Source organism: Eumetopias jubatus, unplaced genomic scaffold (assembly GCF_037043125.1).
Source record: "Eumetopias jubatus isolate StellerSeaLion01/CBP00866 unplaced genomic scaffold, mEumJub1_p1.0 scaffold_1, whole genome shotgun sequence".
NCBI classification, from domain to species: Eukaryota; Metazoa; Chordata; class Mammalia; order Carnivora; family Otariidae; genus Eumetopias; species Eumetopias jubatus.
In genome coordinates, this window is record NW_028274807.1 from 164,259,801 (window position 1) to 164,283,785 (window position 23,985).

General features: G+C 49.4%; 2 protein-coding genes and 1 non-coding gene across 7 annotated transcripts in view; 2 read left to right on the forward strand and 1 right to left on the reverse strand.

Moving 5' to 3' along the window:
- Positions 1-1,571: 1,571 nt before the first annotated feature.
- Positions 1,572-6,919, forward strand: RPL32 (ribosomal protein L32). Of its 2 annotated transcripts, none has more exons than XM_028101662.2 (4): positions 1,572-1,643; positions 2,958-3,058; positions 3,692-3,873; positions 6,731-6,919. In XM_028101662.2, the coding sequence occupies exons 2-4, from the start codon at positions 2,963-2,965 to the stop codon at positions 6,858-6,860; spliced, it is 408 nt and encodes a 135-aa protein (XP_027957463.1). In that variant the 5' UTR covers positions 1,572-1,643; positions 2,958-2,962; the 3' UTR covers positions 6,861-6,919. The 2 variants fall into 2 exon arrangements, with proteins under 2 accessions (XP_027957463.1, XP_027957464.1); XM_028101663.2 differs by lacking the exon at positions 1,572-1,643 and adding an exon at positions 2,518-2,778.
- LOC114207832 (small nucleolar RNA SNORA7) lies at positions 2,751-2,890 on the forward strand. The gene has a single exon (XR_003608928.1). It is a non-coding gene; the product is annotated as a small nucleolar RNA SNORA7 (small nucleolar RNA).
- A 65-nt stretch (positions 6,920-6,984) lies between the features above and the next one.
- Positions 6,985-23,985, reverse strand: part of CAND2 (cullin associated and neddylation dissociated 2 (putative)) — a 33,240-nt gene continuing 16,239 nt past the window's right edge. Inside the window, exons 9-16 of one of the 4 annotated variants that reach the window (XR_003608907.2) lie at positions 23,510-23,651; positions 21,680-23,182; positions 18,991-19,086; positions 15,499-15,668; positions 14,077-14,241; positions 12,080-12,187; positions 7,958-9,965; positions 6,985-7,294 (exon numbers count right to left, since the gene is read on the reverse strand). Coding sequence is in view for 3 of the 4 variants with exons in the window: in XM_028101661.2 (XP_027957462.2) it covers positions 9,738-9,965; positions 12,080-12,187; positions 14,077-14,241; positions 15,499-15,668; positions 18,991-19,086; positions 21,680-23,182; positions 23,510-23,651 (2,412 nt within the window). In the remaining variant the exon portion in view is untranslated. Of the gene's footprint in view, positions 9,966-12,079; positions 12,188-12,729; positions 13,238-14,076; positions 14,242-15,498; positions 15,669-18,990; positions 19,087-21,679; positions 23,183-23,509; positions 23,652-23,985 lie in introns of those variants that run through there. The other 3 variants (XM_028101661.2, XM_028101660.2, XM_088027224.1) reach the window with 3 other exon arrangements.

Sequence of the window (23,985 nt, forward strand, 5' to 3'; positions counted from 1 at the left end):
ACCTGTGATCCAGCTGATGTGACTTCTTGCCCAGGAGCTGTGGCCAGACAAATATTTGGAAAGCTGGGGTCCTGAGCCCGGGGCACTAGAGCAGGAATATTCTCAGGGATCCTGGCAGGGATGCTTGCATGGCACCTCCAGCTCTTGTCCTAGGATCTCAGGGCTCATGGGAAAGCAGCTGGCACTGTGGGTACCCTGTGCCCTTCTCCATGACATACAATGGCAACGGGTCTCTCATCCCCCAAAGATGGAGCCATTTTGGTTACTGCTTCTCATATCTCTTTCACAGTTGGAGACATGCTCTCTAGTTCATGAGCCCTTTGCTTGATCAGCCCACCTGACCCCATCAAGACCTTTTCCTTCACAATGCACATAATGTGGGCTGCTATTAGCACTGTGATTTCATGCTCTGCATCCCACCTGACTTCCCAGAGCCTGCAGGATAAGCAGGATTCATGAGGTTTGGTATAGTCCTAGGCACAAAGGGGTGCCAGTTTCAACCTTATTGCTTGCCAGCTTTGTGACCTCAGACAATTCACATTTCACATTTCACTCCTCTGGGTCTCCTCAAATGCCCCTAACCTTTACAGTCCAAATCTTTCATGAAGGAGTTGTCAACCCTTTCTTCCCTTCTCACTTCTCATCCAGTGTAGCTTCTGTCTCCATCTGGTCCCTGGAACTACTATCTAGTTCAGTGGAGGCGCCTGGGTGGCCCAGTAGGTTAAGCGTCTGCCCTTCAATTGATCAGTTCGTCGTCCCAGGGTCCTGGGAACGAGCCCCACATCCGGCTCCCTGCTCAGTGCTGAGCCTGCTTCCCCCTCTCCCTCTGCCTGCTGATCCTCCCCTCCCCCCCACCAGTGTGCGCTGTCAAATAAATAAAATCTTTTTAAAAAAGATCAATGATGACATCTGTATTGTGTTCAAATTATGGAATCAAGGCGCAATTTTATCTGAAATGTGGTTTTTTACAACAATCTTAAAAACAAAATCTAAGGAAAACAAAACCAAGAACAATTTAACACTAAGCAGGTTAGCCTAATGATTAGAAGTGTGGATTTTGGAGTCGAATCCCCAAACTTCCCTTTCTACTTGTATAAAACGGGGAAAATAATAGAACTACCTCCCAGAATTGTGGGAAGGAGAGTAGAACCCATCGAACGATACCTGTTACAGTTTCATTGCTATTTTACTCTACACATTCACGTGAGGGAATTAGGAAGTCTCTGTTTTGTTCCTTCCTGGCCACTAAGAGGCGCACTTAGTAGCAGAAGAAACGCGGGCGGAAATAATCCAAAAACTGGATTATTCTCCGGAGAAATGGCTTCAATTTCTGGCGGAAGTGTATGTCCCCCACCAGGTCTTAGAAGCTCGGAAAGAATTCCAAATAGTCTACGTAGTCCCAACAGAAGGTATGAAAAATTCTACTACGCTGAGATATTAATATCTAGGAAACAAAGGTATCCCTCGACTTTTTTTCAGTATTATTTTTCTCAGGTGTCTCTCTTTTCTTTGAAGAACCAGGAACCGGAAGTGCTCTTTTTTCCCTGCCAGGACCCAGAGGTTAAGTCCCATCAGCCCTCGCGCGCCACCTTCCTCTCTTTTTCTCGGCGCTGCCTGTGGAGGTGGTCGCCATCTGTTACTGGGTGAGTTTTAATCGTTGGCCATCCGCATTTCTACGGCCATCATCTGAACGTATCGCTTCGTGGTGAGGAGGCTTGCCCTTCCAAGCAGTCGTCTTGGTGGGCTTTGTCTTTGTCCGTTGGCTGGAGTACGTACACGAACGGAACGAAGCGGCCCAGCCGATGGTGGAGGTTGGCTTCCCGGGGCCACTTGCCCTCCTACGGAGGCCGCCTGGTGCCTCCCCTAGGGTTGCGGATAGCTTGTTTGAGCCCTGGGAGTGAAGGTCGCTGTCGGGTCTAGACTGAGGGGGCCGTGGAGCGACCCGAGGGTTCCGATTTGATGACTGGAATAGTCGGATCACCTTGGTCAGTGATGTGTGCCCGCGTGTATTTTCTGTTTGCGCTGACCGACGCCCCCTCCTCCGCAGTTTTCCGGTCTGGGGGGTTGCTGCTGCGGCCGGGTCACCTAACAGACCAACCACCATGAGCTGCGAGTCTATTGGTTCCGTTAACAGAAATGCTGATGGCGGGTCAGGGTCTCAGAATATAAAACGGCGTCCTTGTCTTTGAGGAAATAATGTTGGGGGCGGGAGTGCATTCGTTTACCGAACACGACGTTTGCTGAGCACTGAGCCGGGTGCTAAACAAGGAAATAGAGGCGGTGAGGAGACGAGAATAAAAAGTGTGTTGCAGGAGAAAAAGAATAGGGTAACCGGGAAGGCCTCTCTGAGGAGGGTTTTAAATTGAGACTCGGATGATCTCCAGGTAGAACAGGAAGTTCAGAGGTCTAGAAACATAGGTACATCGTGATTTTGTAGGCCTGTTATGAGGGAATTGCAGAGCAACAGCATTCGGGGAAACACAGGTTTCTCTTTACATCTGTTTGGGTTCAGTCATTGCAGGCATTCAATGTGCGGGATCATTCCTATTTTACAGGTGTGAAAGAACTAGCCCCCGGTTCTTGTAGATTGCCCAAGTTCTGCATAACCAAAAGGAAATTGGACCATCTGGGGTTTGGGACATTGGAAGTGGGATATGCTGCCCTGTGCAAGCTGAGAACGTTTGGGGGTCGATTGGTGTTAGATCAGCTGTTGGCATTCTTCCTTGGCTTTAGTAGGTGAGGTGACTCCTGACCTCCCAGGATCGCGTCTGGAGAGTGGTTAGTATTCTGCCAGCTTCGGAGTCGGGAGGGAAAGCAAGCCTGGCAGAGGTACCCATTCCATTCCCAGTTTGCTCAGTAGCTGGTGATTGGAAGACACTCTGCAACAATTTTCAACCCCCGAGCAGGAAAGCCTCCTTCCAGGACTGCTTGACACCATCTCTGCGTCTTTCTTAAAGGCATCATGGCTGCCCTCAGACCTCTGGTGAAGCCCAAGATCGTTAAAAAGAGGACCAAGAAGTTCATCCGGCACCAGTCAGACCGCTATGTCAAAATTAAGGTATATATGGTCCCGGGGTGGAAGTGTACTTTGGGATGGAGAAAGGAACTCCTAAATGGGCTCTTGGACTTCTGGCATCACCTGGTCGAGAGATCACCTGTGGCAGATGAACCAGTCTGGTTGGTGGTAGAGCTTTCTAGAAACCCAGGTCTCCCTGAGTATGCCTTACTGGCACTCAGTCACTTGATTATAAATTGAAATTTAAATGATCAGGGACACTTGGCTGTTTTGAGGTGTCTAGTGGCTTGAATCATTTTAGGTGGACTTAAGACGTTGAGAGTAGATTATCCTTATTTTTATGATGAGAAAACTTAACATCTTGAGAGCAGTGCTGAAACCCATGCTCTTCACTCTTCATCTTAACTGTATACACAGTCCCTTCACATTCTATCAGTATGTAGTCTGCTTTTCCTTTGTTGAGGAGTGTGGATGTGAGTCTGTATTCCTGGTAGTCAAATACGGGAGCCTCTATTTTTTTCCACCCAAAAAAAAAATCTAAAGATGTAGTGAAATACTGTAACCCAAAGGCAGCTACTGTTTGGCATATTTCCTTTTCATTGGGTCCCCCCTTTTTTTCCTCCAGAGGGAAGAGTTGTTAGCAAAGACACTAACCCTCCTCTGCGTTTATTTCAGCGCAACTGGCGGAAACCCAGAGGCATTGACAATAGGGTGCGCAGAAGATTCAAGGGCCAGATCTTGATGCCCAACATTGGTTACGGGAGCAACAAGAAAACAAAGCACATGTTGCCCAGTGGCTTCCGGAAGTTCCTAGTCCACAACGTTAAGGAGCTTGAAGTGCTGCTGATGTGCAACAAGTGAGTTGGGTCCCATCTCTGGGTTCAGGTGTCAGAATTCTGCATCTGTGAGCATTTTTGGTAGGGACTCTAGACTTAATAGAATGCATTTGGAAGAGTTGTATATTCTCTCGGGAGCTTAAAGACTGCATGTTGGGGACTTTGAAATGTTTGCTTTGCTGGAGCAGGGTAAGGGAACTTGTCCTGAAAAGTGTAGAGACCCAAGATCTGGAAAGAGAAGGACTTTGCCCAATAATAAAAACACTGGTATCCTTTTTGGCAGTTCTTTGCAGAACATTGCTTTATGTGGAGGTAGGGGGTAGATCAAATACAGCCTCAGACCTAAGGGGTACTTCATGCTGTGGCCACGGGTATCTTCCTTCAGAAATCTGCAGGAACGGACGACTTGCTGCCTGATTAAGAGCTTTGTGATCTGAGGTGGAGAAAAGAAAGAAGACTTGGCTGTTAGAGGATGGCTTACACAAAGTTGTAGACATGCAGGAGTGCATGGAGGGTTCACAGCATTACTTCCAAGTATTTTGAGAAAGTTAGACACTTCATGAGCTCTGTGTGAGAGAGACTTGTGGTCTGCTTAGACTAAAACTAGGGCAGTGGGATGAGAAAATACTTCACGTGGGAAGTGATTTAGATGCTTTGAATCTGGATTGGAGGGAATGGTGGGTTTTTTTGGTTAAGCAGAGGACCATTTTCTTTCCTTTCTATTAAACTGAAGCTGAAAACCTGTGTATTCCTAATTAGGACATGGAAAGGGTGACTAACTGTAGCGCCTATGTGTGCTTGCTTACAAAGATCTTTTTTATCTATAGCGATTGTAGACACAAGTAATAGAAATAAACGAAGCCATTATTCTCACTTTGTGGTTGAGTTTTCTAAGTTGGGAATTTAACTGGGTGTTGGAATGCTGGAAATTTTCCTTAGAAAATCCTTGGGTGAGCGTAGGAATTAGGGATGACTGCCCAAACTGCAACTAGGTGGTTGGAGAATTGTGACAGAAAGATGCAGTACCTGTTGTGTAGCAGAAATGCAGTGCAGATGTCGCTTGTTGCCACAAAGATAATCTTTAAATAGCTTGGCAGTTTGTGTCAGGAGCCATAGAAATATTTGAAACCTATGACCTTAAATCCACAAGTTCCATTTCTGGATATTTATCCCTAAATGAAAAGCATTTTGAAACAATTGATCAATTGTTCGATTCAGTTTGAACATTTGAAAATATAATTTGTGAATGGTGGGAGTACAAGCGCTGGGTGGAGTGTTACACATGTATTTAAAATGATTGTCATGTGTGGGGAAAATGCCCAGACATGTAAGTATTTAAGACGATATGTATAGTGATTGATTGGTTATTAAATACACATGGGGATAAGGACTTGGCGGTATTTGGGGGGGAGATTTCAGTGTTGAAAAACAGATTATGGAAACATTTCAAAATAATAGCTATTTTGAGGGGTGCCTGGGTGGCTCAGTCGTTAAGCGTCTGCCTTCCGCTCAGGTCAAGATCCCAGGGTCCTGGGATTGAGCCCCGCATTGCACTCCCTGCTCAGCGGGGGGCCTGCTTCTCCCTCTTCCTCCCCCCCTGCTTGTGTTCCTTCTCATGCTGTCTCTTTCTCTGTCAAATAAATTTTAAAAATCTTAAAAAAAAATACATATATATATGTATACACACATATATAGCTATTTTGAGCTTGAGTGGACTCCTTCATAGAAGATAAAAATTCTTTGGGTTTGCTTGTCTCGCACTGGTAAGCTATTTTGCTAGAGTTTTTAAAAAGGACTTACGTTCATTGCCTGATTTAGTCACTCCTTATAGCTTTCTTTCTCTCTTTGCTGAAATTCCTCCAGGGGTAGAGTGTCCTTTTTTAAGATTTTTATTTTGGGGCTCCTGGCTGGCTCAGTCGGTAAAGCATGCAACTCTTGATCTTAGGATCGTGAGTTCAAGCTCCACGTTGAGCATGGAGCTTACTTAATACTTAAAAGATTTTTTTTTTTTTTTAAGTAAGCTCTACACCCAACTTGGGGCTTGAACTTGCAACCCTGAAATCAGAGTCACATGCTCTACCAACCGAGCCAGCCAGGTGCCCCTAGAGTGTCTTTTCTTAACCTCCTGTTGATGGTGTCCTAAATCATTTCACTGAAATGTGCTCATTAGGCCAATTTGTTACCAAACTGGGGCCTGGTGCAGCTGTGAAGAATGAATAGGTTAGAACAGTATCTGGCAGCCAGATAACTTGGGAAATACTCGGTATAGCTACTTGCTGGGTGACTTCAGGCAATGTTACTTCTCAATTTGAATTTTGTCTGCAGCAGTCAAACAAGTAAAATGTTAATGTCTAGGCCAGGAAATCCTTGGCTTAATCAGACCGTTGGATTCTGCTCTTGCTTACTTCGCAGAGAATTTAAGAACTTGACGGGCAAGTCCAAGCTCCCTGAGACTGCCCTGTGTTGGGCGGATTGACTGAAAGGATTGGGGGAGAACGTTTGAACTTGGAATCTGGGGCTGAGCCATCCTAGCCCTGTCCATTTCTAAATATCTGACTTGGGAATTCACTTCTTCCTTTAAGGGTCATGGTTTGTAAGAGGAGGCAATACCTGGATTACAAGTCTGCTTTTAAGGATTAAATGAGGGGACAATGAGTACTTCTGTCCCTGCCAGGGAATACTTGAAGATTCAAGCCATACTGCTGGTACCATGGAATTTAGGAAAGTTAGGATTTGGGACTGTGTCGGTCGTCTTCATCAGCTTTGCCAGTGCCCTCATGGCTCTGGAGGTGATGTGACCCAAAACCACTGCCCTCCCAGGGAAACTCAGGAGTGTGTGTTCATCTGGCTTGCTCCTTACTAACTGCTTCTCTTCCAGATCTTACTGTGCAGAGATTGCTCACAACGTCTCCTCCAAGAACCGCAAAGCTATTGTGGAAAGAGCAGCCCAGTTGGCAATCAGAGTCACCAATCCCAACGCCAGGCTGCGCAGCGAAGAAAATGAATAGACAGCTTGTTGTGCACATCATATTTGTGTTAATAAAACCATAAAACCTACCATCTGGCATTTGACTCTTTGGTTTTACTCTTCAGTTTCTTACCCTGACAACTTGTCATGGAGACTTTTTTTTTTTTAAAGATTTTATTTATTTGAGAGAGAATGTGAGATAGCACGAGAGGGAAGAGGAGAGGGAGAAGCAGACTCCCTGCTGAGCAAGGAGCCCGATGTGGGACTCAATCCTGGGACTCCAGGATCATCACCTGAGCCGAAGGCAGTTGCTTAACCAGCTGAGCCACCCAGGCGCCCATCATGGAGATTATTCTTGTCCTGATGAATGCTCTGTGGAATCCTCCATTTGGAAGGGGTTTATAAAGGACACTTAATTCTTCATAGGGCACAGGCCTCTGGTGCCCAGAGCAGCCTTGTCAGCTCCAGTTGGGGCTGGGGAAGAGGGGTTGGGAGAGACTTGGGCTTCAGACCAAGGAAGGATCTAAGACCTTTGATTGAAGGACCTTGCAGCTCAGAGCAAGTGTACTCATCCTTAGCCCCGCTTTGTAAATTTTTGGATGATGGTCACTGTATGTAGTTCTTGTGAGGTAGCTTCTGAACAAAAACATGACAGGATGACCCACAAATCCCTCTACGATCAGCCTTGGATATCCGAAGATAACTTTTGGTCTCCCTTTTATAACCCTCTCCCAGCTTGCTGCTTCAGGTAATTTAACAGCAGTTTCTGAAGGTGTGGGATCCTTAACATCATTGGGCCTCTTGATCGGTACTCAGGATTTAATGATCAAACTGCCTTTTCAACTACAGCCCTAAACCTTAGGCCTCAAAAGCTAGAATTTAGCTGTGTGAATTACAGGCATACCTCTTGAGATACTGAGGTCCGGTTTGGTTTCAAACCACTGATAAGTCAAAGGCATTTTCTGGTTTCTGAGTGCATATAAAAGTTCTGTTTATACCATTAATTTATTACGTGCAATAGCATGTCTAGACAATGCATACCTTAATTTAAAAAGTTTATTGCAAAAACTGCTAACCGTCTATTGCAAAAGTGCTAAACATCTTTGAGTTGTAATCTTGGCTGGTGGAAGGTCTTACCTCCATGTTGATGGCTCCTGAATGATCAGAGTGGTGGCTGCTGAAGGCTGGGGTGACTGTGGCAATTTCTTAAAATTAAGACCATGAGGTTTACTGCATTGACTGAGCCAAGAATGATTTCTCTGTAGCATGATACTGTTAGCACTTCACCCAGAGAGCTTTCAAAATTAGAGTCCCCTCAGAACCTGCCACTGTTTTATCAACTAAGTTGATGTAATATTCTTCAGTTCTTTGTTATTTCAACAGTCTCACAGCATCTTGACCAGGAGTAGATACCATCTCAAATTCTTTGTTCATAAGGAGCAACCCCATTAGAGTTCTCATGAAGTTGTAGCAATTCAGTCACATCTTCAGGCACTGGCAGTAACAACGATAACATCACCATAATAATGAAAAAGTGAAACATTCTGAGAATTAACAAAATACGACTAAGCAAATGCTGTTGGGAAAAACTTCGCTCAACACAGGGTTGCCACAAACCTTCAATTTGTAAAAAAAATATTTGCAAAGCACAATAAAGTGAGGCATGTCTATAAGGTTATGATCGCACTTTTCTAAGAACTGGTAGCGAGTGGCAGTAGTCATGGGATATGGCATGAGGTACTCCAGAACAAGACGGTTGCTTATAGGGTGTTTGTTTTTTCCCTACCAGCCTGGTCAACTGAACAGAAACACTAGCCTGCGTAATGTTCTTGGCATGCTAGCCGTGAGTGGATTTAAGTCCCTTAAATTGGGTAGGTAAATTACAGGTTGCCTGCCTCCAGTTTAAAGCCTAGTCTGAAACATTTGAGTTAACTGTTGGTCGTTTTCATAATTTCTTTAAATTGACTTGGGAAGTATACTAACAGCTGTCTACTGAGTAGAGGAAGTGTGCAGAGAAAAAAATAACACTAGGATCTCCTTTATTAACCTGGGATAGCACAGAAAATTCTTTAGCCTATTGTGTAATATTTGTGTCTTCAATATTAAAAACTAGAAACCACATGTTCAAAATCATCCTTAGAAGGACACAAACCAACTGGTTACACCTAGGTGGGTGACATGAAAGGGGGTCTCTACTTTCTGTTTATTCCCAGTTGGCTACATAAGAGTTTTGAAATTAGAAAAAAAAAATTAGATCTAATTCCCTATCCTGACCCCCTCCCCCTGCAAAAAACCAAATTTCAGATTCATTACTGCCAATTAGAAAGTAAAGCATTTTGAATTCTAAAATGTGAACAGCTCAGAGAAGTAGCTTGAGTCTTTAAGATACCCAGCTGGAGCACTAATGTTTGGCCTATTAGATCAAGTGAAGTGAAAAGTGGGAAGAGGTGTGAGTGACAATTATGGGACACGGGTGGGCAGGAAGGCCAGCCTTCCTCCTAACCTTCCACAGGTTAGGAGGCTGCCTCCTAACCTTCCGCAGCTGTGAGCACAAGCGTATTTCTAAACACTACTTAGTCCTTTGTGAGGCAGGGACTCCCCGCTTTGAAGGTACAGACCTTCGCCCCTGTGTGAAGTCAGTCACACATCCGTGTTTGTTCGGAAGGGCTTGGAAAACGTCCCTGCCCTGTTTCTTTGAATGACTGTCCTGAGTTAAAGGGCAGCCTTGCAGCTCCTGCTGGGGGCCTCGAGTTGGGGGTCCCTGGAGAAGGCACTGTAAGCCCCAACCAGGAGCAGGAGGGCCCCCAGGGAGATGAAAGGAGGTAAGTAGAGGCTTGTGGCGGGCAGGGGGACCGGTGAGGCCTCGGGATTGGGTAGGCCCCCCTGAGTAAGGGCCCACCTGGGGGCAGGGGGAGGACTAGCTGAGCTCCATCGAGTCTGTGCTGGGGGCTGAAGCAGAATCCTTCTGGATGCTTTCAAAGAGGGCAGCAAGTTCAGGGTTGGATCGGATTTGGAAAGAGAAGTCAGCCATGATGGGGCTTTTCCCTACTTCCGGGATGGTCAGCAGGGCGGCCACGGCCCTCATTGCGGAGCGTTTCAGCTCGTCTTGCTTCTCAAATTCCTGCTTCACGGAACCAGCTTTGACCTAAAGTAGGAAACAACAATTCATCCTTTATTGAACCTAGCCTCGCGCCACAGCTGCCTCACTGGTCTCTGGATTCCTCCAACCACCTGTAAAATCCTTCCCAGTTTAAATCACAGCACACTCCCCTACTTCTGTCTCTGTGGTTCCAGCCTCCTGAGGTTTCTTCTGCGCTTTTTACCCTGGCGGGTTTCTCCAGAGGGGGATTCTTTGTCATTAAATCAACTTCAAGTTCACCTAGGAGGCCTCTGACCAACCAATCTAAACTGCCCACCTTTCTGTTTATTAATAAATAATTGGATGGTGACAAATGCTGTAAAGTGTTCAGTTAGTTATCTCCTTCCCCTGACAGGAGGATTCAGCCTATCTCTTCTTACTGTGCTTAAAACAGGCTCTCGGTACCATATGACTTAACTCAATGACTGGGTCGCCGTGACAGTCACCTAGCTGGCCTCGTCCCCCCTACTCAGGTGCCTACCCCTGCAAGCTACTCTGCGTGGGGAAACTCCTCAAACTGCCTTGCCTGCCTGTTTCTTCATCCCCCACCCTCTCCCACTTACTCAAGAGAATTTCAGAATTGCCCCACTCCTTAGGGAATAAAGTCCAAATTCCTCTCAAGGCCCCCGACTTAGCCCAGACAAAGACTCTTCCCCCTGAAGAGTCCAGTGTAGAGGTTAAGAGCTTGGCATTGGGGCTGGACAGTCTTGGGTTCGAATGGCTCCTCCCTGTAAGTGCTGTGACTTCAGGTCCTCACTGTGAGTTGCACTTCCCTTTCTGTATGGAAAGAGCCTCCTTTCCGTAGAGTTGCTTTGAGGGTTAAATGGCTTAACACAGGTCCACACCCCTTGCTCTGAAACCCTTGGGGCTAGGTGTGCTTTTGGAATTCAGGATTTGTGGGGGGGGTGGGTTAGAAAGGGGATAGTGTGCAGATAACATGGTACAATATCCTGTAATCAAATGCATGAATATTTCCCCTACTAAATGAAAAATGAAAGAATATTACGAGTGTCACAATGAGAGAGAAATAAAAGTCATAAACAGCCTCAGGCCAGTTCAAGTCAAGTTTTGTTGCCAAACAAGTTCCAGAGCTTTGTTAAGTTTCAGTGGATGAGGGATTGTGGACATGGATGCAGCAAGTTCTCATCTCAGTGCCTGACAAAAAGCGTCCTCTGCAGCCAGACTGAGTGGCCTATGTGTGGGCCTCAGATCAAAGCTCCTCTTGCCATCTGGGCTGAGTGAAGCGGGATCTGCAGCCCTTCCCTGTGAACTGGGATCTTTCTCCATGCCGAATGGCTCAAAGAAAATTAGAAATGATTTGGCCACTGAAACGGTCAAGACTGCAAGGGCCCTGCAGAACCAGTGTTTCCTTTGACTTCATACCCGGCATATGTTACAAACGGAAACTTACAAGGCAGGTTTCTATCTCTTAAGAAATGACCAATTTTATCTGTTTAATCGACAGATTTTATTTTATTGGAAAAGGTTTTGCTACTTGAAAACCACTGTTCTATGGGTATCTCTCCTCTTTAAGCTCCAATCTGAAATCTTTTTGGTTAATGCCTACCCTTTCAAAACCCAAATTAGTTCTTGCAGTCACCAGGTAATTACTGGATACCCCCTGGGTGTGCCAGCTCGGTTCCCAACACTGCAGCTTGCCCCCAGGCCTCCCTCTCCAGATCCTTCCCCTGGATCCTTGAGGCACTCCAGCCTAGCAGCAACTCTGCCCTGTATCAATCAACCAATCAATAGTTTCTCTCTTTCCAGGAGTCTGACTCGGTTTCCCAATTAGGATGTGGGAGTAGGGAACCCACCACGTTCAATGTTGTATCCCTAGTACCTTGCAACAAGGCCCAGCACCCAGGAAATGTTTAATGAATGAAAGAAAGAGCCGGCTTTGAATCCCAGCTCTGCAATTTACTAGCTGGGTAGCCTAGGTCCATAACTTGACCTCTCGGAGTCTCTGTTCCTCTGTGTACACAGTGGTGACAATAAGAAATACTTTATAGGATGATGACAACGATTAAATGAAGCACTTCTATCACCACCTATAAATGATAACTGTGAGAAATCTGCAGGGGTGCCCAGGGCTAAGTGGGGTAGGGGACATGGGAAGGTACCTTGGCGGTGCAGGTGGCCCTGAGTGGCTCAATGAGCCGGTCCACTCTCTGCAGAACAGGTGCGGGACACAGGGTAGCCAGTCGGGCGAGCATGATGAAGGTCAGCATCTGCCCAGGAGGAAGGAGACAGAGTTCATGGTGAAATGGCCCAGGACCAAAAGGAGCAAAGCCCAGGGAAGATCAGAGGCTCTGGTACCAACACCTGGAGCTCAGGTCCAAACTCTAGCACTAATTCCCGCCAGGGCCCTGCCAGAGTCTCTCCCGCTCTGGGCCTCAGTTTCCTTATCTATCAATTGTGAATGGCAATGGTTACTATGCCAACTACACCTGGCTGACTTGAGGAGGATCAGATCAGAAGAGGCACCAGGGAGGGGGCGATTCTCCAGCTCAGATGCTCACAGGGCCAGGCAGATACTGTCCATGAGTGAAGAGGGCCAGAGGGCAACTGGGCAGGAGTAAGGAGCCCACACTCCAGACAGCAGCTCTCAGCTCCAGCCAATCGTGGCTGTGGGAATGTGGCCCAGGGCTGACGGCCTATTTTCAAAACTCTGATGTTCATGGAAGATCTCTCAACTTTTAAATGTTGGCACCCAGTTTAAAAAAAAAAAAAAAAAACCTATGTGTGAGCCAACTAAACACATCTACAGGCCTGGATGTAGCCTGCAGGAGACTTATGGTGGCCTCTTGGGAAAATGGTAGTTCCTACAAGCACTCCACAGCATAAAGGATGGTTGTCTACATTCTACGTGCCCTACCCACCCCCACCAGCTGTCTAGCCTGCCCTGACCCCCCGACAACCCACAGCAAAGGAGGGGGACCAGGGCCAGAGCAGCAAAGAGCATGGCATTACACAGCACAAGCTGGGACCCAGGGCTCCTCCACTTGCCCGCTGGTGCCCTTGAACTCGCCAGTTCTCTGGCCTCTCCCCTGTGAAGTGGGCATCCTAAACCCATTGTCCAAAGGGAGAGTGCAGACTCCACAAGGTAACCCTGGGGGCTCAAGAGATGTCATACCCACCTCCTCAACACCAAAAGGAGCCTGGACATTGGGGTCCAAATGTTGCCCTGATGCCCAGGCCGTGTCCTGTGCTCCCAGGGGGGCAGACAAGAGGACAGTGGGGCCAGAACGGGTGAGAGCAGGACAGCCTGGGGAAGACGCCTGTAAAAACAACTGGCTTTTATCAATCGACAGTGGGTCTCGGCCAGCTCTCACGTCAGTGCAAAGGGACCTGGCTCACTCTTCTTAACGCGGCTAGCATTCCGTGACCAGAGGTAGCCAGTTTACTGAGTCAGCCTCTGATGGGTGGACATTCAGGAAGCTTCCAGCTTTCCCCAAGCCCCACAGAGCTGTGAAGAACAATCCTGAACATAAAAACTCTGAACACATTTTTAAGAGTGAGTCCAGAGGCTCTGTTCATGGAGACAGAACTGCTGGGTCAAAGGTGTGTCTAAGAATTCTAAATGTTTCTAGTTACTGCTAAACCATCTTCCAAAGAGCTTGTCCACCGTAGGCTCCTGCCAAAGGTGTTTGAGAGCTTGGCCCTTTTTCTTATTGAAAACGAACAATGCAGAGACATCTGGGTGGCTCAGTCGGTAAAGCATCTGCCTTCGGCTCAGGTTATGATCCCAGGGTCCCAGGAACGAGCCCTGCATTGGGCTCCCTGCTCAGTGGGGAGCCTGCTTCTCCCTCTCCCTCTGCCGCTCCCCCTGCTCATGCTCTCTGTCAAATAAATAAAATCTTTAAAAAAAAAAAAAAAGAACAATGCAGTTATCTTCATGGGGTGAAGATGGTGGTGACAATAAGAGAAAACGACTTTGTGTGTGCGTCAGAGGGTTGTTGAGGAGATTCCCTGAGTTATGTCCTGCAGGTGCTCAGAACTTCTTCTGGCCCACCATCTGGGGTGGAGAGTGGGGGATAAACAAGCAGTGGGCCCCAGCAGCGCTCGCCTGTCCCCTTGGGACGGGGTGGGCACAGGTCTGGCAGGGGGCCCGTCCTACCCGGATGTCGTAGTGGTCCTTCAGGCCATCCTCCACGTGGTTCAGGAACTCGCAGATGTCCAGCTGGCCCAGGCAGCTCTCAAGCAGCGAGTACATGCACTCAAAGGCTGCCTTCCGCACATCCAGCCCGTCGTCCACCGTGTGCTTAAAGGGCCCCATCTCCACCTGCAGGACGGAAGGATGACGAGGATTACAGGATGTGACCTCCTTTAGTCCCTGCTGCACACCCCACCTCCCTCATTCAGTACTGTGTTCTGTCCCTGAATCAAGCCTCGTACTCTCAAGTCTCTTGCCTTTGCTGGGCCTGCAATGCCCTTTGATGATAACAGTAACAGGGGCACCTGGGTGGCTTGGTCGGTTTTAAGTGTCCGACTCTTGGTTTCAGCTCAGGTCATGATCTCGTGGTTGCGGGATCGAGCCCCGCATCAGGCTCTACACTGAGCGCGGCATCTGCTTCAGATTCTCTCTCCCTCCACTCGCTCACACTCACCCCCACCTTTCTAAAATAAATAAATAAAATCTTAAAAGAAACAGAAACAATAATTATTATGGTCTACTGAGCAGTGATAATGTGTCAGCCACTGTGTGAGTGCTTGACAAATGACATTTTGCTCAAGCATCACAACAGCCCTAGGGAGACGGTGTTAATAACATATGAGGAAACTAAGGCTTAGAGAGGTTAATTAACTTGCCCAGAAACACACAGCTAGTCGGTAGCTGAACAAGAATTAAAAACCCAAGTCTCTGAAGCTTTTAACCACAAGGCTCTGTTCTTAATGGTATGCTCCTTCTCACCCCTCAAAGCCCTGCCTAAATGCCCCCTCTTTGGGGAAACTTTCCGAACCCCTCTAAACACAGTCACTTCCTCCTCAGCAATGCCAGCTGGTTCAGACCATTTTATTATATCATGTGATGACAGCTGTTAAGTCACCTTTAATCTCTGCCCCTTAAATCCTTACTTAAGGATTTAAATCGGTTATATAATTGGCAGAATGGGTGTCTCTATTCCTGAGGAGGCCAAGAGCTCCCTGGTGGCAGACACCATGTCGGGTCCAGCTCTGATCCTGGCACTCTGACACGGGGCTGGCACTCAATGAACACCTGCTGAATGCTGAGTGATAATAAGAAGCACCAACATTTATTGAGGCCGATGGTGGGCCAGAAGTTCTGAGCACCTGCAGGACATAACTCAGGGAATCTCCTCAACAACGCTCTGACGCAGACACAAAGTCGTTTTCTCATTTTGCCTAAGAGAAACTGAGGCTCAGATCAGATTGAATGGTCCTAGGCCCCCGTGCCCAGGGTCACACAACCAGGAAGTGGAGGGGCAGGACTTGACCCAGGCCACAGGCGACCCGAATCCTTGCCACAGCCCCACCAGTCAGGCCCAGGGCTCCCCACTCTGTCCCTCACAGGCTTCACCTCTCGGATGAGGTCCCTGCGGATCTTTGTCTCCTGGTAGAGGAGGGGCAGGATGTCATCCAGCAGGTCCCGGACCAGAGAGGGCTTGTTGTGCACAGCTGAGTTGAAGAAAGCCAGCGTGGCCCGGCGCACGTTCAGGTCCGGGTCCTGCAGGCTCTCCATAAACTCTCCTGATGGAAAGATGAGAGGGGGTGTGTGGGACGGCTCGGGCAAGACACAGACCACCTCCACTCCCTACCTTGGTTATCTGCTGAATGTGAGCTGGGCAGACCTGGCCGCATGGGGGCAAACATGTCCTGAGCATCTACTTTTTTACCAGACACAACAAGTCCTCAGAGCCCAGGTAAGAATGTGAACTAGAGTCTGGCGTGGGTTCAAATCCAGGTTCCGCCACTGCCTAACTATGGGACCTTGGATAGCCTCAAGGTCTTCATCTATAAAATGGGAGTAATAGCAGTACCCATAGTGTAGGACTGTTTTTAAGATTTAAAATGTAGTGATGGGATATATATTTATATACATTTATATATTTTTTATTATATATAGTATATATTTATTTATATAAATTAAATATATATATCAATACATAGAGGGGCTGGCACAGAGCAAGGATTCTATAAATGGTAACTTGATATTATTATAGATAAGGCTCTTGAAGATCAGAGAGATGAAGAAACTTACACATTCACACAGCACTTCTCTGAGTATACCTTTTTATATAGTTCAGACTTTTTAATAACTGTGTTAATGTTCTACATGCTCTATAAATAAAATCAAGAATGAGGGGAATCCCTTAAAAAAGCACAAAAACAACAACCAACCCCCCCTAACTATATTTCAAATGATTAACATAACCACCAGGTTATGAAAGAGTAAAACAACTCAACCAAGTAACTTCCAAAGTATTTTGACTAGATGCCCTCAGACTAAAGACAAAAGCCCTATAAACAAATGCTGACTTTTCACAGATATAAAGGTTAGCCATTCTTGGTCTACTTTCTGTGTATTCTAGAACAAATACCTTATAGATAGCAGGAGCTGGGTTTCTCCCTGTAAGAGAAGGGTATGGAATGGGAAGGAAGGAGGCTAGGAGGAACCCTGCAGTGCTGGACTAGAGAGGAGGTAACTCATGTACATGTGTGTCTGTCTGTGTACACTCAGACACACATATACTCCCCAATTCTGTCTGCTGAGAGGGTCTCGCAGCAACAGCACTCCTGTAGCAATGAGCACACCTAGCGTCCAGGTCTTGGGTTCTAAGTACCATTCTCCCCTCAAAGGAATCAGGGCTCCCTGGAGAAATGGCTGATTCCTGAGCTAGGGCAGGAAAGGTTCAAGGTGAGTCTAGAGCATCTTATTGTGCCAAAAAGTAAGGATACGTTTAAAGGATGATGGAAACCTGTCAACAGAACATTGGAACCAGCCTGAAGGGCCCCCATTGGCCACGTCTGAGACAAGCTTGAGAATCAAATAAACGAAGACAGTAATACATTATAATTCATTGAATGAAACAGGAATCCATGAGTCTATAATGATGTGAATAAATCAATGAATAAATAAATAAGTGGGGGGAGAAGGAAAAGTTCTTCCAGAAAATAGAAGGCAAACTAACAAAAATGAAAGGAATGCTGGAACTGGAAGTCACCATTTGGCAACTGTCAGAAATCACTGAAGCAAGAAAGAAACCACAATGGATGCTGAATGTAGTGGGCAGAAATTTGATGAAGGGGTGCCTGGGTGGCTTAAGCATCTGCCTTTGGCTCAGGTCATGATCTCAGGGTCCTGGGATCAAGCCCCACGTTGGGCTCCCTGCTCAGCGGGGAGTCTGCTTCTCCCTCTTGCTCTGCCTCTCCCCCTGCTTGTTCTCTCTCTCAAATAAATAAATAAAACCTTAAAAAAAAAGAAATTTGATGAAGAGGATATTTCAACAGACTCAAAAATACTTACTCATTCAAAGGGAAAGGTAATTTTAAAGATTTTACTTATTTAAGAGAGAAGTGGGAGAGGGGCAGAGGGAGAGGGAGAGAGTCCCAAGCAGGCTCCAGACTGATTGCGGAGCCCGACGCGGGTCTCGATGCCATGACCCCAGGATCACGACTGGAGCCGAAAACCAAGAATCAGTCACCCAACCGACTGTGCTACCCAGGTGCTCCAGGAAAAAGTAATCTTAGAGCAAACTGGAAGTCTCCATCTTAACCAGATGATCAGAGTTACCATCACCAGTCACGGGGCAAACCGCTATCACGTGCCTCCCAATATGATGCGCTGGGAAGAACATAAAGTCTTCCAGCAGAGCGGGATTCAAACCAAGAGCTGGCTACCTCTGGCTCCTTGCACTGTGCCCTGCTGGTTCCTAGATTCCCCCATTCTGAGAACACAGCTATGGGGAAGCTGGCAAGACCTGAGTTCATGTCTCCTCTCTGAGCCTCTGCTTCCTTATCTGTAAGATGTGGCCAGGCCTACATACCATGCAGGGAGCTGTGAGAATGAACCATGGTGAGGTGTATTAAAGGACCTAGCCTTGTACCAGATACACAGTGAGAGCTCGAAAACTGGTTCAAACATACAACAACAACCAAACATCCAGGCACAGATCCCTAGGGGGCTGCCAGCCCTGGGCAGGCAGCTTAGGCAAGATGAGGGAAATCGGGACTGGCGGCAGCGTGTGCCCACTGGGTCAGGGGATGGGATGAAGTTGCTGCTGATATTGCTGTGGCTTCTGGACGTGTTCTCCAATCCCGACCGTGGCCATGTCCGCTGACCCCTGGTCTCACACAACAGTGCCCTGGCAAGTGGGGACCAGCACCCCCGTTTTATAGCTCGGGATGAGGTGATCTGTCCATGCTCACACAGCCAGAGAGTAGCAGAGCCAGGCTGCCAGCCCAAGACTCCCCACACTACACTAGGCTGCGTGGAGGAGGAGGGCCAGACTCCAGTGTGGTCCAGTGACAGGCCTGCAGGCTCCAATCGTTGAATGTCTGCCTTCTCTAGTAAGAGCCTGGTCCTGCAGAGCCCCAAAGAGAGGGCTCACCAATGAAGGCTACTTGGGCTCCTCAAGACACAAGGCTCCTCAGACAGGGGATAAGAGGGGGAGCCATGCTCCCCAGCTCCAGTGCAGCCCTACCCAGCTTTGTGCCCGCTGAGGTCAATGCATGTGAGAGGCTGGTCGTTTTCCACTTGCAAGAGCCTGCATGCTCAGGGAGTACCTTCTCCTCAGTAACAGATAGGGTCCCTGAAATAACCTTAGGACCTTACCCCCATTCTACAGAGGAGGAAACTGAGCTCAGAGGTGAGAAGGGGCAGGCTAGGCTCACCCAGCGGTTCAGTGCCAGCACAGGGACTTGAAAGCAGGCCCTGCTGCCCGTCATGGGAGCGAGGTAGCCTCCTTGGTCTCCAACTCCCCTTGGCCCATGTGTAGGAAAAGTCAGCCCAGACTCAAAGCCTGGGAGCGGGGACTGAATGGGGCCGGGGGCAGAGGGAAGGGGTGCTCACCGACGAGGCTCCTCAGGAGGGGGTCGATAGGATGGGGCTGGTCAGATACGAGGAACTTGAGCGCTGTGATAACTGTGCTCCGGGTGTGTGGCCCACCTGCAGGACGAGACGCATCAGCTTGGTGATTGGCGGGGCGGGTCCTGGACACCCACAGGTCCAAAGGTGCCCAAGCTCCCTGTCTCCCTGAGAGACAGAACCGGACCCCTCCCCATTCAAAACACCCATCTTTGGCGAAGTCAATGCTCTCATTTCCCTCGGCAGCCTAAAATTCATCCCTAAATTCTCCCTGCTGTGGCTGACAGAAAAACTGCCAGTTCTCAGGTAACCACACTGCAGGATGCAAACAAGGAACCAAGACAGTGGTCAATCCACAGCCCAAAGGAAGACCTCTGTTCAGGCCTTAGGGCTGCATTCTATTTTTCAGACGCGTTATCTCAATTAATCCTCAGAATGGTCCTGTTAATTAATGGTAAGATAAATAAAAATGTTTCATAAAAATTATTATGAATCTCTATTTTACAGATGAGGAAGAAGACCCAGAAAGGTTAAGTTCACATCTCAGGTCACACAGCAGATCCAAAATTCAATGGCTGATTCTGAGCCTGGCCAGGCCCTCCTCCTCAGGCCTGCATCCTCCAAGCAGGGGGCAGGTGTGTTCAGGCAAACTGAAGGCCAAGGGGATTCCAACAGAGTTCAGAACACCCCCTAAGCTTGGTAATGGAGAAGTCACTTAATTTTACTTTTCAGCTGGCTGAGTAGAGAAGGTGAAGAAAGGGAAGGGAATATACCTCCTATTATGTTGTGAAAGAAACCAACCAGAGCTGCTTGCTCCTCTCCTCCCCCAGCACACAACAGTGATGGGTTAAGGTTGTTTCCATCACGTAGATTTTACATTAGAGACTCAGGAAAAAAGTTTACATTTTGGTGCCAGGGTGTGAATAAGGGAAAGAGTTAGTGACTTTAGACTTGCAGCTTTTCCCTCTTACTCTATCTTGACTGGCTCCTGAGAAGATTCAGGGTGGCTGATGAAGACATGGACAATAGAACAGCATTGAGTGAACTTAAAATGAGAAAAATAGGGCGCCTGGGTGGCTCAGTCGTCAAGAGTCTGCCTTTGGCTCGGGTCATGATCCCAGGGTCCTGGGATCAAGCCCCACATTGGGCTCCCTGCTCGGCGGGAGGCCTGCTTCTCCCTCTCCCACTCCCCCTGCTTGTGTTCCCTCTCTCGCTCTCTGTCAAACAAATAAAATCTTAAAATAAATAAATAAAATTAAAATAAAATGAGAAAAATAAATAAAATTAAAATTAAATGAGAAAAATGAGAAAAATAAATAAAATTAAAATAAAATGAGAAAAATAAAATTAAAATAAAATGAGAAAAATGACTGCGCCTGGGTGGCACAGTCAGTTAAGTGTCCAGCTCTTGGTTTCGGCTCAGGTCATGATCTCAGGGTCGTGGAATCGAGCCCTGCCATCGGGCTCCCTGCTCCAGTGGGAAGTCTGCTTAAGATTCTCCCTCTCCTTCTCCCTCTGTGCACACTCTCTCTTCGCTCTAAAAAAGAAATCCTTTTTAAAAATAATTAATTAAGAAATAAAATGAAAAAAATGAGGCCGAGGGAAAATATAGGCAGGAAAGTGAGAGGAATACTAGAGTGAGGGCAGGGAGAGCCAGCTAGGAAGTCCCACAGACTTGCTAGAAGCAGGCCACGAATCTGGCTCCAAGCTTCCAGGCGGCTAACTGGGAAATGTGACTGGTTCGCTGGCTCAACAGCGTGCATGAGGCAGAAACAAATCGGAGCTTGGAAATGGCAGAGCCATTCCAAGCTCATCCCAAGAATCTGGCCTCTCAAGGTTCCTCGTGAAGAGCCCTGTGAGCGTCACAGGCAATGTCCTTGATACGTTCTTCTGTCCACACAGTCATTGGTGCGGGCCACAGAGCTGTGGCTTCTAAACCCAGCAGCCCAGTAAGGGCCTAACTGGAATCCCTAACAGAGCAATGATAGCAGTTACTCACTTAGTATAAATTACATACCACGTACGATACACCCAGCACTTTGCCTGCATTCTGCCAAAGAATACACCCACCGACCCTATCAGTGGGCCAGCGGACCAGCTCAAGGTCTACAGGCCTTTCCTTCTCAGGGGCTTTCACTCGCCCAAGAGCCCCCCAGTCCCACCTGTCTGCTTTCTCCCTCCCTGGGCTTTGGAACGCCCTGACATGGCCTTGCCTGACCACACAAAACCTGCCCCCGGTTTTTGCCGGACCCTCCCCAAACCACCAGGGTATGGTACCCAGTCCTGGTCTACACTGACATTTGTTCCCGGCTCCAACCAGCCCAAGAGAGCTACGCTCTCTGCAGACAAAAAACTGATTTTATTAACCTTCACCCGGAGCATGAGGCTACGGTCCACATCAAGGAGTATGAAAGTGGCATCACGAAAGGCTTATTTTTTGAGGGGACATATTAAGATACTAAGGATTCTCTCTCCTCCATCCCAGAGAGTCCCCCAGGAGGAGGCCTCAAGTCTCTGGAAACACTGTGTTTTCTCATGGATCCTCTGCCTTTACCTTATCCACACCGTGACTCTCCAACCCAGTGGTTTGAATTAGCTCACTCTGAGTGGGCCGCTCAGACGCAAACTGCCTACTTCCGACCTGGACTGCCTTTGCCCACACCTGTGCCCCTACCTGCAGCGAGCTGCTTCCGGAATCGGGGCAGAAGGAACGGAGGGTTCACGAGAACCAGCTTGCCGATGCACTCAGCCACCACCCCCCGGGTGCCCTCCTCGGCGCCCTCACAGCGTTGGAAGAGCAGGGCCCAGATGTCCTCAGCATAGGGCTTCAGGCTGTCGGGCTGGGCGGCCCCCAGGGCCTCCCTGAGCGAGTGCAGCAGCAGGTACTGCCGCCGGGGTTCAGCCTCGATCTGCCCCAGCAGGAAGGGCAGGAAGTCGGGTAGGTTCCCGGCGCCCACGCGGCCCAGCGCATAGGACGCAGCCGCCCTCACGTCCTCACTGGGTGACCCCAAGGCTTCCAGGAGCACTGCCTTCAGCTCCCGCTGGGGGCCTGGCCCGGCCACCTGGCCCACCTCAGCCAGCGACAGGAACGCCAGGACCTTGACCCCTGTGCTGGAGTGGGGTGACCTGGCATCGCAGACCAGGCGGTTTGCCGTGCCTGCCGCCTCCTGGGGACAGGCGGCCGCGAGGGCTGCCACACAGCGAGCCAGAGAGTGAAACACCTGCTTGTGCAAGCCTGGCCCCCCCTCCGCAGCCTGGTCATAGACAGGTGCCGTGAGCATGAGGATGAGCTCCTCGTAGTCCACGCACGGGGGGCGGGTCCCCACAAGGGCCTGCAGGAAGCCTTCGGCAGCGGCCAGCACACTGGCGGGCAATAGGGGCGAGCGCAGCAACTGCAGCAGCTCCGAGAGCACGGGGCCGCTGACCTTGGCCAGAGAGGCCGGCTGGGCCTGGGTCACCGTGGCAAGGAAGTCCACGGCCAGCTGGGCCACATGCATGTCGCTCTCACTGACCAGGGCAGGCAGCTCGGCCAGCACAGCTTGCACGGCAGCCGGCGGGAGGCTAAGTCCCTGGCTCTGGGCCAGCGCGTCCAGGGCGGCCAGCGTGGCCAGCCGCAGCGCCCGCTGGTTCTTCCGCAGGAACGAGGCCAGAATGGGCAGTGCCTCAGCCACGACGGGCTGCAGGTCAAGCCGCAACGGGGACACGGCCACCAGCGTCAGCGCCTTGACAGCAGGCAGCCGGGTAATCTCATTCCGCAGGCGGTCCAGGAGGAGCAACAGTGACGGCCCTAGGTCGTCACCGAGCCGGTCACCCAGGTGGGCCACGAGGTGGGCCATGCAGGTGATGGCGCGCTCCTTCACCTCCTGGTCCAGGTCAGTGGCACGGAGCCGTGCCAGGGTGGCCGCAGACATCTCTCCAACGTATGGTTCGGGGTCCAGCGTCCGAGGCCTGTCCAGGGGCCACAGGGCCCGCACCAGCTCCTGGAGCACCAGCAGGGCCTCGGCCGCGATCTTGTAGAAAGGGTCAGCCACGCAGGCCGTCACAGGTGGCAGGAGAGTCGGCAGGTGTGAGTGGAAGGCCTCGGCTGGCTCTGTGCCCAGCAGCCCCTGTAGGAAGGCCAGGGCGTCCATCCGGATAGTTGAAGAGCTGGAATGGTCCACCAGAGAGAAGACAATGCCTGTGGGGGGGGGTTCAAAGGTTATGGGGCCACAGGCAGTCCCTGGATATGAGGGTGGAGCACCTGCAGGCATCTGAGCTGGACCCAGACCCCTAGGCTCTTAGGCTGCAGATTCTGAAAGGTCAGAGCTTGGCCAGGGCAGAGGGACACAAGGCCAGGAAACCCCTCGGAAACCAGGACATAGGGCCTGTACCCCAGCTTTGTTCTCACTGCTGGCAGTGGGGAACCACCGTAGGTTGCTGAGCGGGGGTACCCACGGGGATTGAGGCCAGGGTCGGGTTCTGGAAGAGCCCAGGGCAGCAGATACCTGGCTGCAGTCCATCCTACCTGCTACCAGCACGGGCATGTGCTCTGCCAGGCTGCCAGGGAGGACGCCCGCCAGCTCTGTGAGGAGGCTGAAGCAGCCCTGGCGGGCCCTGATGCTCCGATCCTTAAGCTGCCGCTGCAGGGCCTTGATCACAAGAGGCACCTGTGGGCAGTTTGCAGGGGATCAGTGACTAGTCAGGAAACTTGGCTGTCCCACCCAGTACTGGGGGGCTTTGCCCAGGCACAGACCCATGGAGGACCCCCGGTGTGAGAGGATTGCTCCAGCCCCAGCTTTCCACCACACACTCCATACCAGGCACTCTGCGGTCGGTCCTGTTCCTGGGCCCTCTTTACAGACGGGGAGCAGGTCAGAGAGATGAAGTGACTTGCTCCAGGCTACCCAAGGCAGTCTGGCTCTCACCCCTACACTCCTTGATGGGGAAGCACTGAGGCCCTTTTCCCTTCCCTGGCTAGATTCTCTCCCCAGAGGAGCCCAG